The sequence below is a fragment of the Pongo pygmaeus genome, chromosome 1 (assembly GCF_028885625.2).
Source record: "Pongo pygmaeus isolate AG05252 chromosome 1, NHGRI_mPonPyg2-v2.0_pri, whole genome shotgun sequence".
NCBI lineage: Eukaryota > Metazoa > Chordata > Mammalia > Primates > Hominidae > Pongo > Pongo pygmaeus.
In genome coordinates this window covers 66,994,367-67,009,173 of record NC_072373.2, presented here as the reverse complement: position 1 = coordinate 67,009,173, position 14,807 = coordinate 66,994,367, and the positions used below count along the sequence as shown (strand labels likewise).

Genomic DNA, 14,807 nt, shown 5'->3' with positions numbered 1-14,807 from the left:
TCCAACTTAGGTCTCCTTCCTTCATAAGTGTTCCGCAATTTAGCAGTGTTTCAGTTGTTGAAAATCCGTTTTCTCTTTTCTGGTAAGTATAGCCTTACCAGAAGATAAGGGGAAACTTTCTGGGGGACCACCCCTCACGCACAGTCAGCTGAGGAGCCTGTGATGGGGGCATCACCTCCAGCTCCAAGGAGAGAACATATAACTGTTCTGACCAAGTTCATTGCACCATATCTCCCAAGCTCTTTCCCTTGCACCAGTGAGTTTCAAATTTGAATTGTAGCAAACAAAATCTGATACGAAACCCTGACATACATTTGTTTTAAACAAAGGAGAGTTGATGGTAGTAATATTTCCAAATCTCACCCTCTTGGCCTGCACATGGATAGGCACTATGTCCTGCACTGTGGGAAAAACAAAGTATTGGACATGATGCCTGCCTTGAACACCTTGCAGTGGAGTTGGGGGCAAGAAATAAAAGCAAGAAAAGTAATGATGATTAAATAATACTACATAATAATAGAAGAAATCTCACAGAGGCTGCCGCTTATCAGAAGGGGGTTAGAGGCCTGCAGTTCAGCATTGAGCCTTTTGCTGCCTCTCTTCTTCTAAGCCCTACTCATTGTCTGATATTTAGCTTGGCTGTGACCTTCCCCAGTAAGACGTTTCTGGAACACCCTCCTGCCTCATCACACACACACACACACACACACACACACACACACCACCGCCTTCAGCCCAGATTAGAGCTCAGTGTTCCTGTAATATCTCTGTACAGGTCTATCACTGCATTTACCATATTTTAAAAGAACAATGTCTCCCCAACACTTCACAGTATAGGCTCTGAGTTTCATAAGGGCATAGAGTGGATACTGTAAGAATGCAGTGAGATTCTCCCTAGTCCACGCTCCTTTCTTCCATCTTTTGTTCCACGGATGTCAGCCCTACATCAGTCTGCAGGCTGCTCCTGTCTGCTCCAACTCCCTCCCCCAATAAGTCTTTTGCACATCTAATCCCATCTTAGCATCTGCTTCTTGGTAAACACTAACAAATTATTATAAGGAATTACTTTGCACTACCATATTTATACAAAAAGTAGCTAGTTCATGCATTTAGAATATTGGTTTGTTGGTTGACAATGTTAAGCCTAATGACCTATACCTTTTTGGGTATTGACATACTTAATTTTGCACTTATTAAACTGTGACTTTCCAAAAAAAAAAAAAAAAAAAAAACCACTTTCATTGTACCATTAGGATATAATATTCTTGTTAATATTACAAAAACCAAACCAAAACAAAAAACCATGCTGTAGCCTTAGGAGAACTTGCTTGATTTAACTAAGGGTTTTTCTTTTTCTTTTCTTTTTGTATTTATTTTTTTTTTTCCTGTAGGATAACACAGTGTTAAAAGCACAAGCTTCTGGACTGCTTGAAATCAAACCACAGCTTAACCAGCTCTATGGCTTTTGGCAAATTACTTCAACTCTTTAAACCTGTTTCTGATCTGTAAAATGGAATGATCCTTGCTCATCTGTAATATATAAATTTATAAAGCAGGACCCACCAATGGGGTTATTTTATGAATTAAATGTTAAAACGGCTAGAATGGTGCAGGCTGAGTAAGCACTGAACACAGTACTTATTAGCTATTATCTCTGGTGCTGTGTGCAATGAAAGAACTATTAGAATACATTTAAAAGCACTTTGCAAACTGGAAAGCCCTTTGAACAATTTAGTTTCTCTAAATGTAATAATAAGCATCAGCCATCGCCTTTTATGGAAAATTGAGGTGGAATCACATCAGCAAGAGAAGACTGAGGACTTGTCTCTGGCTCTGTTCCTGATTTATTTACACAGTACATGATCCTAGAATAAGACTTCTGATACTCCTGAAAGTAGAGGCGGTTGGGTTAAAAATACTTTTCCCTTTCAAAACTCTTTCAAATGTTCTCCAAAAGAAGCCAGGAAAGCTCCTGTATGAGTAGATAATTCACTTTAAAATTCGCTCATCTCTCTTTAACACGAGAGTCTGCAGGGCTTGTGCAGCGGCGTCAACCCAAAGAGAGCTGAACGCGGATGGGCAGTTGGGGTTCTCCGTACGCCTCGGAAACAGCAGCCCAACGCAGAACCACGAGATAACGGGGATTGCAGAGCCCTGCGCAAAAGAAGGAAAATTAAGACGCAGCGGAGCCCAGGAGGTGCCCGCACGCGGGAAGGACTGGCGTGCAGACGAGGCAGGGGGAGGTTTGCACTCGGCGTGGCGCGGGTGAGCGGCGTGCCCTCGAGCACCCGGCCGCCAGTTCGGATGCTCCCGATCCTCGGGGAGCCGGGGCGCTGCGCCGGAGTCACTTCAGCCCACGTTGTTCAGGTGACACCCGAGGAAGAGAAGACTCCAGTGTGCAAAACATTTCGGGGTTTCCGGGCCAGCGGTTCCGGGCGCGCCTCTCGGGCGGCGGCGCAGAACTACAACCCCCAGACTCCCCGGCGTGGCGGCACGTGGGCCCGAGCCGGGCGGCCGCGGATATAAAGCGCGGCGGCGGCTGCCGGGCTGAGCGGCTGCACGGACAGAGCGGAGGCCTGGGTGAGCGCGGCCCGCGACGGCGCGGGCGAGGACCGACGGACGCAGACGGCCCGATGACCTGGGTGTTCGGGCGGAGGGGCGCTGGGGCCTGATTCGCGGGTGGGTGAGACGGTGACGGACCCGGAGGAAAGGGGGAAGGCAGATACGCTGGGAAACGGATCTGGGGAAGGTGTGAATGCGAAAAGTGTAGGGACAGACGGGGCAGAAGGGCTTACTCCCCCGGATTGTTTGCAGACAGCATATCTGCCGGGTCTCCAAAGGTCCTTTCCTCAAAATAGAGTTAGCAATTGAGCAGAAGAGAGCTTAAAGTTAAATCTCATACATCCCCCCTTCACTTTAGGAGAAATTGGTGATTTTCTGCTTTTTTAAAAATCCCTATTTGTATCTCCTCCGAGTACCTGTCCCTCAAGATATTCTCTGCCCAGAGGTACATTCTGCCCCCACTTTCTGTCTCTTAAAAAAACAACTCTGCCATTTTAAAAAGAATTTGACTTAGGCAGCTTTAATTCTTTGCACTAAGTGTCCTTATCTGTGGATGGAGGTATAAGATTTCAAGAGTAATACCCCCCCCCCCAATGTTTCAGTAATAATCTAAATTCACATTAAGCCTTAGGCTGGAGAACATCTGAGCCATTCGCTTTAGCTACTAGCTCTGAAAACTTCAAAGCATAACATTCCCAAGTTTATCTAAAACTTGAATCTTAAAAATATTGATAATTCTCTGTTAGGCTTCAAAGCATAACTTTCCCAAGTTTATTAAAAACTTGAATCTTAAAAATGCTGATCATTCTCTGTTAAAGTCTTTTGTTGTTGTTGTTGTTTTGTTTTGTTTTTGAGACAGAGTCTCGCTCTTGTCGCCCAGGCCGGACTGCAGTGGCGCTATCTGGGCTCACTGCAAGCTCCGCCTCCCGGGTTCACGCCATTCTCCTGCCTCAGCCTCCCGAGTAGCTGGGACTACAGGCACGCACCACCACGCCCGGCTAATTTTGTATTTTTAGTAGAGACGGGGTTTGGCCATGTTGGCCAGGCTGGTCTCGAACTCCTGACCTCAGGTGATCCGCCCATCTCGGCCTCCCAAAGTGCTAGGATTACAGGCTTGAGCCACCGCGCCTGGCCAAAGTCGTTTTTATCCCATTTCTTCCTGTAGGCGTTTCACAGTTTGCAAAGGCAGCAAATTTTTATTTAGTGTAGTTATCTGTGCAAAGAAATTTTCCAAGCTGCCATTGCCCCCAGATGGCAGACAGTCTAGGAGAGGAGCCAAAACCACCCTGCTTAATAACTCTGATGTAAGGTTTTTAATGAAAAGCCAGTGTTTGGGGGAATTCTGAGGTTTAAGAAATTATTTTCGGCTGGGGTATCAGGAAATCCCCTGGCTTTTAAAATGAGGGGTTTTTTGGTTTTTGTTTTTGTTTTTAAGCTATACCTGCTGGAATGGATAAAGTGAGCTTTAAAAGTTGATCAGACTGAAGAGATTGAAGTGAGAGAACCACAGGAACAAAGGCAAGCAGACAGACAGTGAAAGGTAGGTAGGAGGAACAGCAAACAGTTTGTTCAGCTGGGCAAGTACAGTGCAGGCATGAAGATTTCAATAGAGACCCAGACCCCAGGGAGTTGGGTCTTTATTAGCCTACTGGCATTTTCTAAACAGGACAAAGACAACACCAGAAATGCTGGTGTTACTGGAAGATTAATCTGACAGCTGGTGTGGATTGAAGGAGAAGAAAAGAGGGATTAGGACAGTGATTCCTAACCCCTATCCTACACTCCCAACGGCCCCTTGTTTTGAATTTTTGAACTAATCAAACTACATTTGTGGTAATTAATTTTATTTCTTTCCATCAAAGACACATATAAAACTGCCAATTTGAGCTTCTGATGATTCTAAGAACATCAGTGTTACTGTCCTTAGTATCAAATAAATGCAGGCAAAAGCACAAGACTACAGAGTTTTATTTAGCCTGAACAGCCTAGTAGTGTTGGATTTAGGAAATGTTTAATGCTGACTCAAGCTCTCAGGACTCTTATCACTTGAACCTTCTTGGGCCCTGTGGACCTGGGGTTTTGCCTATTTGTCTAGATAAGAGGTAACGAAGGGAAAAATTATAAAGGTGAAAGGAGGAAAGGAGGAATAGCAGGGGAAGAAGATAACAGAATTGAAATGACTTAGTCCCTAAATAGACAAGAGTAGTGAGTGTTGGAAAGGAGGCACCAGCAGAGCAAAGATGACTGGGAAGATGATGCTGGTAAGGGCGTGATAGTATTTTCTACTGTCCTATACACATCAGGCAAGACTTCATGGAGAACACTGAACACGTTCTCACTATGTGTCTAGCATTGTTGTTAATCAATTTACATGAATTAGTTCATTTAATTCTCTCAACCCTATGAAATATAATTACTATTATACTCATTTACAGAAGGGGAAACTGAAGCAGAAAGAGGTTACTTAATGGGCTCAAGGTCACCTACCTGGTAAGTGGTGGAGCCAGGATGCAGATCCATGAGGTCTGACTCCAGAGCTGGCCCTCTCATCCCTCTGCAGTAAGGAACAATGGAGATGGCAGGTTCCCTTTGGGCATGTTAAGTTGAGATGATTGTGGGAGTGCTAGGTGAAGATATACAGCAGGCATAGCATCAATCTCCTTTGATGCTTAAACATCCCTCCAGGGGGGAGATGGTCTAGGTTATGGGCCTTTAAGGCTCAGAGGCTAAGTGGCCTGCTTATTATACTGAAGGTGGTCACATGAAGCTCAAAGAAGGATTAGAGCCACATCTTATGATTTCTTATCTTGTGTTTTCCCATGGGCCAGGTTATTGGATTCATCTTTCTAAACTTCCAATCTGATTTTAGTCTCATGTTTGAACTAGGAAATAGAGCAAAGCTACATGCAGGACTTGGTCTTGATTTTAGGAGCAACTCTTGCTAAGAACATGTCTGTTTGCAAGGAAGGTATCATGTTGTCTTTCTACTGAAAGCAGTCAGTGTTTCTCAAGGGCTTACCTGAGCCAAGACTCTTGGGGAAGAAAAATAGAAGATATGGTCTCTGTGTTTCAGAAGTTTATTCTCCTATTTGGGAAGATAAGATGAACAATTAGAAGAGCAAACAAAACAAGATAGCTCATAACTAAGTACTACATTATGTGGGTTAGATTTAAGTATAGTGGGCATTGGGTTTTTGAATGTGCCAGTAATGTCAGAACTATAGCATAACCCTTCTTGTTGGTCACCTACAGACATCACTTTATTTGCTACAAAGCCACTATCTTTTGTAGAATTGTCATCAAATACTATCTGATTATATTTTATTTTCATTTTAAATTGTTAGACATTAAATTTGTGGTCTGAAATTGCATTTGTGGCTTTTTATGTCTTATAGCTCAAAAAACAATAATGCTTCTAGAACTAGCAAACGTCAGAGCTGCGAGTTGAACCAGGTGGTCTGCCTGTGGAACCGAGGCTTTTAACCAGTCTGCTCTGTTGTTTCTTGTGGCCCATCCAGAGTCTTTTACACTGATTATGGGCAGGTACACTCTCTGCCAGATGGTGAGAGATCCTTTGGCTCCAAATGAGTGGTGTGAGTTTGACTCTTCCAGCAGTGTGCTCCCCATCTGTGGAAGCCATCATCCAGTCACAGTCTGTACACCTGGTTCAGTCACCCACATATTCTTCGCTCTTGAATTGAACACCTGGTGTCAAGCAGAGGGCTCACTGCAGAGAGCAAAGGCAAATGAAACATCCCTGTCCTGGGAGCCTGCTGTAGTGGGGAAGAGGGAGGTGAATATGCAGTCTACATGGTTAACTAGAACTAGGAAAACTGGACAAAACTGGGCAAAATTAGGATATGAAAAGATAGGTAAATCTGAAGGTAGTTATGTAAATCATGATGAAACCTTAAGACAGGCTTGTTTTAGGTGAGATTCTAAGAATGAAGACAATGGAAAGAGAAAATGTCCATATTTTCTTTTATGACCATATTTCAGTTTAAGTAATAGTACAGTTGACCCTTCAATTACGTGGATTTGAAGTGTGCAGGTCCATTTACACAGATTTTTTTCCAACCAAATACGGATAGAAAATCAGTATTTGCAGGATGCAGAATTCTCATATGCCAGGCTGGGGCTGACTGTGTGACTTGAGTAGGCATGGATTTTGGTATACACAAGGGTCCTGGAACTGATCTTCTGTGTATACTGAGGCATGACTATAATTCACTGTACGTTTTACTTACCTGAGTTAGGTTCAAGCTCTTTCTTGGGTCTGCTGCTGTTAACCTCTATCCTTTGAGGTTTTAGATTGCTTCCATCATCTGTATAGATAAAATGGGAGACTGTCCACATAGTATTTTCTCAAGTCTACCCTCTCCTGTCTTAAAGTTTCCTCAATAGAATTAAGCTCTAAAATTTTACCATCTTGTATTTGCTCTGTGTGTTTGTGTACTTGTAAGCACATTTTACAGTTCTAAACTAGAAATGGACTTTGCCTGGGAGTTTTATCATTGACATTCCTTGAAGAAAGAGAGAAATTACATTGTATGTTTTCCAGACCTACCAGCAGCTCAATGGCCTTCCCAAAGAAGAAACTTCAGGGTCTTGTGGCTGCAACCATCACGCCAATGACTGAGGATGGGTAACTATCATTTGGGGCCTTGAGGGGATCAGTTCTCATTCAACCGAAAAGGAGAGAAGTTCTTTGTAACAACAGTCACTTAAGACCCTGCACCTCTGTGGAACTGTTGCCAAAAGGCAGCTTCTGTCTGTCATCCCTCTGCACTGTCTCTGATCCCCAAGTCTGAGGAGGCATTATATCTCTGACCCCAAAGTCAGAGAAGCACTATATCACCTTGCAGAAAGGGAGAAGGTGAGAAATGGCAGCTTGCCTTTCTCCCAGTGTCTGTAGCGCCACAGAGCAAATTCTCCTTGGATTTCACCACAGCCTTGGCCTTTCTAAACAAGGCCAGTAGCATTGGATGAGAATCCCATTTTAGCATAATTGGATATCAAGCACTGACCTAGGCCCTCTCAGGTTGCTGTCTCTAGACGTCAGCATGATTCCACTTCAGGCTGTTCATAGACTTGATAAAAATGTCCTACCCTGAGGAAAGTGGGAGGTTATCTGCAAGATGGACTTTTTTTTTCCTGTTTACAGCCTCATTTCAACATTGACTAGATGTTGGGCAGCGGGGGAAGGGAAGTAACAACAGTTCACTGTTGACTAATCATTACCGCAAGCAAGTATTTTGACCTCCAGATGAATACAGTGGCAGTCCTTCTGCTAAAAAATCAGATAACAAAAAGGCCCTGTGACATAGGGAGCCATGCACTGTGTATAACTCCTCCTTGAACATCACCCCTGACAAAAGAGAGTTCATCCACCTCCTGGATCTACATGTTTTTGACCCGTCAGAGGAGTCAGGCTGCCAAAAAGTTAGAATGCTGGCTTATTTAAGCTTCTCCTTTCTTTCTGTGTAATATTATTATAATAATCATACCTACATAATGAATTATAAGCTTTAATGAGATAATTCATACAACAGTGCTTGGCACAGGGTCAATATGCACTTAGGTCAAAAAGTTTGAACTGCCTTTATGGCATAAGGCAGAGGCAAAAGGAAGATGTATTTAGTACACCTTTTACAAGGGACTTTCTTTTTGGTCTTCTGTTGCTGAATTTATAAACGTTCATCTTACCCTTTTAAAGGAGATGAAATTTCTTATGTCTTTTAGTATTCTCCTTCAAAGTTGGCCATTTTGCAGTTCTACCTTAGAGACTTTCCAATGACTCCAAGACTTCTGGCTTCTAAGATCCATGAAAAATCACATCCTTACTAGGTCTAAATAAGATTCTTGCTGATATGGCATTTAGATTACTCAGCTGGTTAATAATAATTTTTTTTCTGTTACTTCCCCTTTCCACAAGTTTTAAGAAAGACTGGCATCAGCTGTTTCTCAATGCATCAGTCACTTGTTCGCAGATCAAACAGAAGACATGTGATTGCATGAATCGGCAGGATTTACTTCCTGTTACAGAGTGAGATCCTTCCTGTAATCTCCTAACACTGCATCTGGTCCATACTACTTTAACCTTTTAATAAGACCCCTCTTATCCTGGAAGTGGCTTCGTAAAACAGTCTTGTTTGTTCATCAGGGACCCACGGACAATGTCAGTGTGTTCTTCCTCCCTGTTTTGCTGTTTTCCTGGAAGGCCAGATCCCATGATAGAGATAACTAAAATGACTTTTTCTGGATCTTTTTCTGTTTCCCAAAAATCTGTGGTCCTGCTGCGTCCATTTTACTATTTTCTCATCAATTCTGCGTTTTTCTTCTAGGAACCTTACTTTCCTGAGGTGTGAAATCAAAAAAAAAAAAAAAAAAGAATGCATTATGTGTAGGCTCTTTCAGAAATAAATAGTGTAGGTCAGTGTATAGCACAGAGTAGGCATGTGAGCCATGTTAGTTCCCTTTTCTCCCACCACCTGCTTCATCAAACATTCCTGTAGGTACAAAGTAGCTTTGGAACACCCACCAAGAACATGTAGGCTTTAATGTACTTACCCACAAGGGAATCTGCACTTCTGGCATGTTTCTAAGACATGAGATGGAAGGAAGGGGCGCATGGAATCTAATACCTGGAAATACTGCCAGGTGACCTGCCATTGTGGGAGTTCTAACCTGAAATGTACATATACATATCCTCCATAATTCTGAGTGGCTGAACAAAGACTATTTCCCTATATCCTTTTTTCTTCTCAATTCCAATGAAAGCTCAGTAACAATTCAGCTTTCTGCATATAAGTTGATGTCCTGGAGTAGGGTAGCTGGCAGAAAGAACATGGGTAAGTAGATATTAGTGAAACGATCTGGGTCCTGGATCCCAAGCTTTGCCACCAGTTAGCTCTCCGACCCTGGGGAGATCTTGTCACCTTTTAAGAGCTCTCTTGGCCTGAGGAGATCTTGTCACCTTTTAAGAGCTCTCTTGGCCAGGCACGGTGACTCACGCTTGTGATCCTAGCACTTTGGGAGGCCGAGGTGGGCGGATCATGAGGTCAAGAGATCGAGACCATCCTGGTCAACATGGTGAAACCCCCTCTCTACTAAAAATACAAAAATTAGCCGGGCATGGTGGCGCACACCTGTAGTTCCAGCTACTTGGGAGGCTGAGGCAGGAGAATCGCTTGAACATGGGATGCAGAGGTTGCAGTGAGCCAAGATCATGCCACTGCACTCCAGCCTGGGCAACAGAGTGAGAATTTGTCTCAAAAAAAAAAAAAAAACTCTTTCATATTCTCCAAAGAAAGTTCAACCACATTATCTCTATGACCCTTTCCAACTCTTAAGTGTCTGCAGTCCTCTCATGCCATTGGGGATATTGTGGAGATCACCATTAAATAAGAATGTATAAAGTACCTATAATTCCAGTCCATCGTCCACACTGTAGCTCAGTGAGCTTCCTAGTAAATAAATCTGATCATGTCACTCTCCTCTTTAGGAATCTTTTGACTCTCTTTTGTCTAAGCCTTGCTACCCATCATATGGCCCATGGACCTGTTGCTCCACCACCATGGGAACTTGGTAGAAATGCACAATCTTGGGCCATATCATACCACAGATCAGTCCTGCATTTTAGCAGTGTCTCAGATGATTCTTTAGCACATTAAAGTCTGAGATGAGCCGGTCTAAAGATTAAAGCCCAGGCTCCCTGGGATGGCGTAGGAAGTCCTTCACAGTTTACCTTTCCTGCTTCATTTCTTTGTCACCATACCTCTTCTGCCTTTCATGTCTTTACTCATTCTCTTTCCTCTGCCTTTTTCTACCACCATCCTCTTCTTTCTTGCTCCACTTGAACACTTCTACTTATCTATCAAAACCATCCTTAGAAATTCTTCCCCAATTCTCTTAAAAGAAGTTAGATGACCCTTCTATAGCACCCTGTCCATACTCTTCCCCTGTGATCCCATAGCACCCTTTTTGTATTGTATCAAAATTATTTGTTTATAATTATTATTACAATAACTTTTTGTTACTTGCCTATGTCTTCCAGCAGGCTTTGAGCTGCTTAGCCCTGTTCAATAGATATTGAATGCCGATAATATACAAGGACTGAGAAATTATCTTATTTATCTTTATATCTTAAGCATGTGGCATAGTTGTGGTAGCTTTTGTTATTTTATGAGTGAATATACTGCAGGAATTACTAGTGCTGATAGTCGAGAAAAAGGGAAGGAAGCAAACACTGATTGATGCTATGTCAGTCATCATGCGGGCATTTTCATTTACATGTTCCCACTTAATCTTGACAACAGCTATGTGAGGGAGCCATAGGTATCTCTGTCCTGGCAGTTGAAGAAACTGAGATCCTAAAGGCTAGCACAGCTGCCCCAAGCCGCACAGCTGCCCCAAGCCACACAGCTAGAAAGGGAGGATTTAGTGTATAAAAAGGCAATTCTACACTAGCAAGTCTAATGAAAGACTTGCTTTTTTTTTGAGACAAAGTCTCGCAGCAGGCCGGAGTGCAGTGGCGCAATCTCGACTCACTGCAACATCCCCCTCCCAAGCTCAAGTGATTCTCCTGCCTCAGCCTCCCGGGTAGCTGGGATTAGAGGCATGCATCACCCTGCCCAGCTAATTTTTGTGTTTTTAGTAGAGACGGGGTTTCATCATGTTGGCCAGGCTGGTCTCAAACTCCTGACCTCAAGTGATCCGCCCGTCTCGGCCTCCCAAGGTGCTGGGATTACAGGCATGAGCCACTGCGCCAGCCAAGACTTGCTTTCCTTATTTGTTCTAAGAACTCACTTTTTCTTTGGGCAGGCTCAGTCATTAGACCAGAAAGTCCATTTCAGATCTAAAATGTCAAGAAAAAAGTTGTGTTTTTTCCCTCAAATGTTCTCGGCATCACCCTGGGGAATCTTCACAACACCCTCTGGTAAAAACAAATCTGTTACCCCAGTGAGAAAAGGCCTGGCCTGCTAGAATCAGACTGGCATAGATTATTGTCTTTTTAACAGTCTTTGGGAGACGAGGGGACCCAGACTCCCAAAACAGAACATTTTCCACCTCCAACAGGGTGGGCAGGTTAGTCCCTGCCTGCCTCCCTGCTGAAAGAATTTTAAAATAACCAGTGGCTATTTTGCCAAGAGTACGTATAACTGCTGTCTGATTGAATGCTGAGAGATATGTATAAAAGGCAAAAGAAAATGGAAAATCAGATTTTCTGATATACATGCCACATCATGTCAGGTATGAAAATAGCCTGTCCTGTGGATTCTGTCTTCTCAGATGAAGTGAGTCTTTCATGGTGGTTCATGCACCAGGAGAGGAAACAAACAGCAATAGGGATTTCTCCCTGAAAAGCCACTTCAGAAAAATTCTATCACCCTTTTACCCTAAGAGAAGAGTTGTAGAGGCTACCTGCAGTTTCACAATCCCCCCACTCTGGACCTCAATTTGTGGCAAAAAGAACAGAAGACTCTCTTCCGCTTATGTAGTTTGGGCAAACTAAATGTCTAAAAACAGACAATTAGAAAAAGGAATTAGAACAGACGATTAGAAAAAGTAATTATACTCATCCATAAAATAGAATGTTGTTTAGCCGGTATAGTAATGGACCATCTAAAAATGTGGGAAGATGTTAAAATTAGAATGCTGAATGAAAAGTTTAAAACTGTGTCTAACATGGCCATATTTATACAAGAAAATATAATGTGTATTTGTGAATAGAAGAATATCAAACTAAGAGGAATCATCTCCAGAGATATCCTGAGTGGGTTTTCTTTTTTTATTGTATGTACTTTCTAAAGTAAACTATATAGCTCCTGTAATTAAAAAAAAGTTAAATAAAATTAATGGGGCACAGTGGCATACATTTGTAGTCCCAGCTATTTGGGAGGCTGAAGTGGGAGGATTATTTGAATTCAGGAGTTTGAGGCCAACCTAGACAACATAGCAAGACCCTGTCCTCCCCCTCCCCCAAAAAAAGCCCCAAGGCATGAATCTAAACCCAACTCAAAGAATCTGAATCCCCAGGAATTGAAATTAAGACATTAAACTGGGTTTAAATATAAAAATGACTACAGCAAGCATGGAATTTGGTTCTGGGTCACTCTCCCCTGATGTGCCCAGTTGTTAGATGCGTTCTTGGGGCTCATGAAAGAAGAGAAGGTGCAGTGCAGCCTATTCAAGTGAATTGACTTCTGTCAACTCACTTCTGTGAGTACTGAGCTCCAAATGCCCAGTGGTGGGCAGAAGAATAATCCAATCTCATTGTTTCCAGTCTCTCTAGTGACTTTCTGGTAACTGATCATGGTTAATGGCCTCTGATGATGAAAATAGACCTAGGTACCATGAGAGTAGGGTGGGAAAACAAGTGAAGGGACAGGCTGGGCATGATGGCTCACACCTGTAATTCCAGCACTTTGGGAGGCTGAGGCAGGCAGATTGCTTGAGCCCAGGAGTTCGAGACCAGCCTGGGCAACCTGGTAAAACCCTGTCTCTACAAAAAATACAAAAATTAGCTGGGCGTTGTGGCACACACCTGTAGTCCTAGCTACTGGGGAGGCAGAGGCCGGAGGATCACTTGAGCCTGGGAGATTAAGGCTGTAGTGAGCCGTGATTATGCCACTGTACTCCAGCCTGGGTGACAGAGCAAGACCCTGTCTCAAAAAAAAAAAAAAAAAAAAACGGACAGAATCCTCAAGGAGAATTATTTTCACCCTAACCCTACCTTTTGGGTACCTGTGTAACAAATATGGTAGTAGCCCTGGATGATTTCACCCCCACTTGTGCCTGGAGCTGCTGAGCATCCCAGCCCAAAGCTGCAAACTTGCACCTGCAGAGTCAGGCAGGGATCTGAAATGCCTGAGGGACCTGAGGGCATCCAGTCCTCTAAAGTAGGGCCTACTGCTGCTCTTTCTAATTTCCAGCTGTATGGAAATGTAGTCCTGGCTTTTTTTTTTTTTTTTTTCTTTTTTTTTTGAGACCGAGTCTTGCTCTGTCACCCAGGCTGGAGTACAGTGGTGCCATCTTGGCTCACTGCAACCTCCACCTCCCGGGTTCAAGCAATCCTGCCTCAGCATCCCTATTACAGGCTGAGATTACAAGTGCCCACCAATACGCCTGGCTCATTTTTGCGTTTTTAGTAGAGACGGGATTTCACCATGTTGGCCAGCCTGGTCTCAAACTCTTGACCTCAAGTGACCCACCCACCTCAGCCTCCCAAAGTGCTGAGATTACAGGCATGAGCCACCATGCCCAGCAGCCCTGACATTGTTAGATTTTTCTGGCTTTTCAAATACTCATTTTTTTAAAGAAAAAATACAATATCATCAAAGTCAAACACATTTAGAGTTAGCCCCTTTTCAACCTAGATCTCTCTAAAGAGGTCTGGTAGTTCCAAAAGGACTTAAGTCCAAGAACATTTTCTGGATGATGACCACTGCCCCCAAAATTCTGCCATTAGTGTCATTCTTCTAGGTTAGGGGCATTTTATAAGAAGCAGCAACCTACTTTCTCCTTTCTTGAAGGGACAGATAATGCAAAACCCATTAGACCTCTAACCCTGAGTGAAATTGTCAGCTGAATAGCCTGCCTCCCAGCAAGGCCTGAGGGAGAGAGGTGAGTGTAGGTGGAAGCACTATCCACTGAGGCCATCAAAACTGTGAAGTTCATGGAGAAAAAAGGAGCTTCCAGTTTCACATACTGGCCTAGACCTGCCTAAGGGTGCAGCCAACTCCCTAAAAAGAGGATGATACTAGAATAGGACCAAGCAAACTATCTCTCAAGAATGTTGGAGGGGTTGGGCTCGGTGGCTCACACTTGTAATCCCAACACTTTGGGAGGCTGAGGCAGGAGGATCGCTTGACCCCAGGAGTTCGAGACCAGTCTGGGCAACATAGTGAGGTCTCATCTCTACCCAAAATTTTCAAGTTAGCTGCACCTGTGGTCCCAGCTACTTGGGAGGCTGAGGCAAGAGAATCACTTGAGCCCAGGAGGTCAAGGCTTGCAGTGAGCCATGATCACACCACTGCACTCCAGCCTGGGCAACAGAGTGAGACCTTGTCTCCCAAAAAAAAAAAAAAAAAAAATGTTAGAGGGAAGGAGGATCATAGGGTTTTGTCCTATTTATCCAACGTCTTCTTTCCAGCCTCCCTAAGCTGTCATTTATCAGTCCTCTTCTGAGCCCCCATACAATTAATTTTTGCCTCAGTCATAACCTTCATTATATTTTGCTATTT

General features: G+C 43.5%; 1 protein-coding gene across 11 annotated transcripts in view; it reads left to right on the top strand.

The window, feature by feature from the left end:
* The first annotated feature begins 2,459 nt into the window (after positions 1-2,459).
* NPL (N-acetylneuraminate pyruvate lyase) overlaps positions 2,460-14,807 on the top strand; it is a 41,270-nt gene continuing 28,922 nt past the window's right edge. For 2 of the 11 annotated variants that reach the window (XM_054455536.2, XM_054455631.2), the window contains exons 1-4: positions 2,460-2,580; positions 3,998-4,102; positions 4,998-5,052; positions 7,124-7,207. In XM_054455536.2, coding sequence (XP_054311511.1) covers positions 7,140-7,207 — 68 coding nt within the window. In that variant the 5' untranslated portion in view covers positions 2,460-2,580; positions 3,998-4,102; positions 4,998-5,052; positions 7,124-7,139. Of the gene's footprint in view, positions 2,680-3,997; positions 4,103-4,997; positions 5,053-7,123; positions 7,208-14,807 lie in introns of those variants that run through there. The other 9 variants (XM_054455566.2, XM_054455576.2, XM_054455547.2 and 6 more) reach the window with 9 other exon arrangements.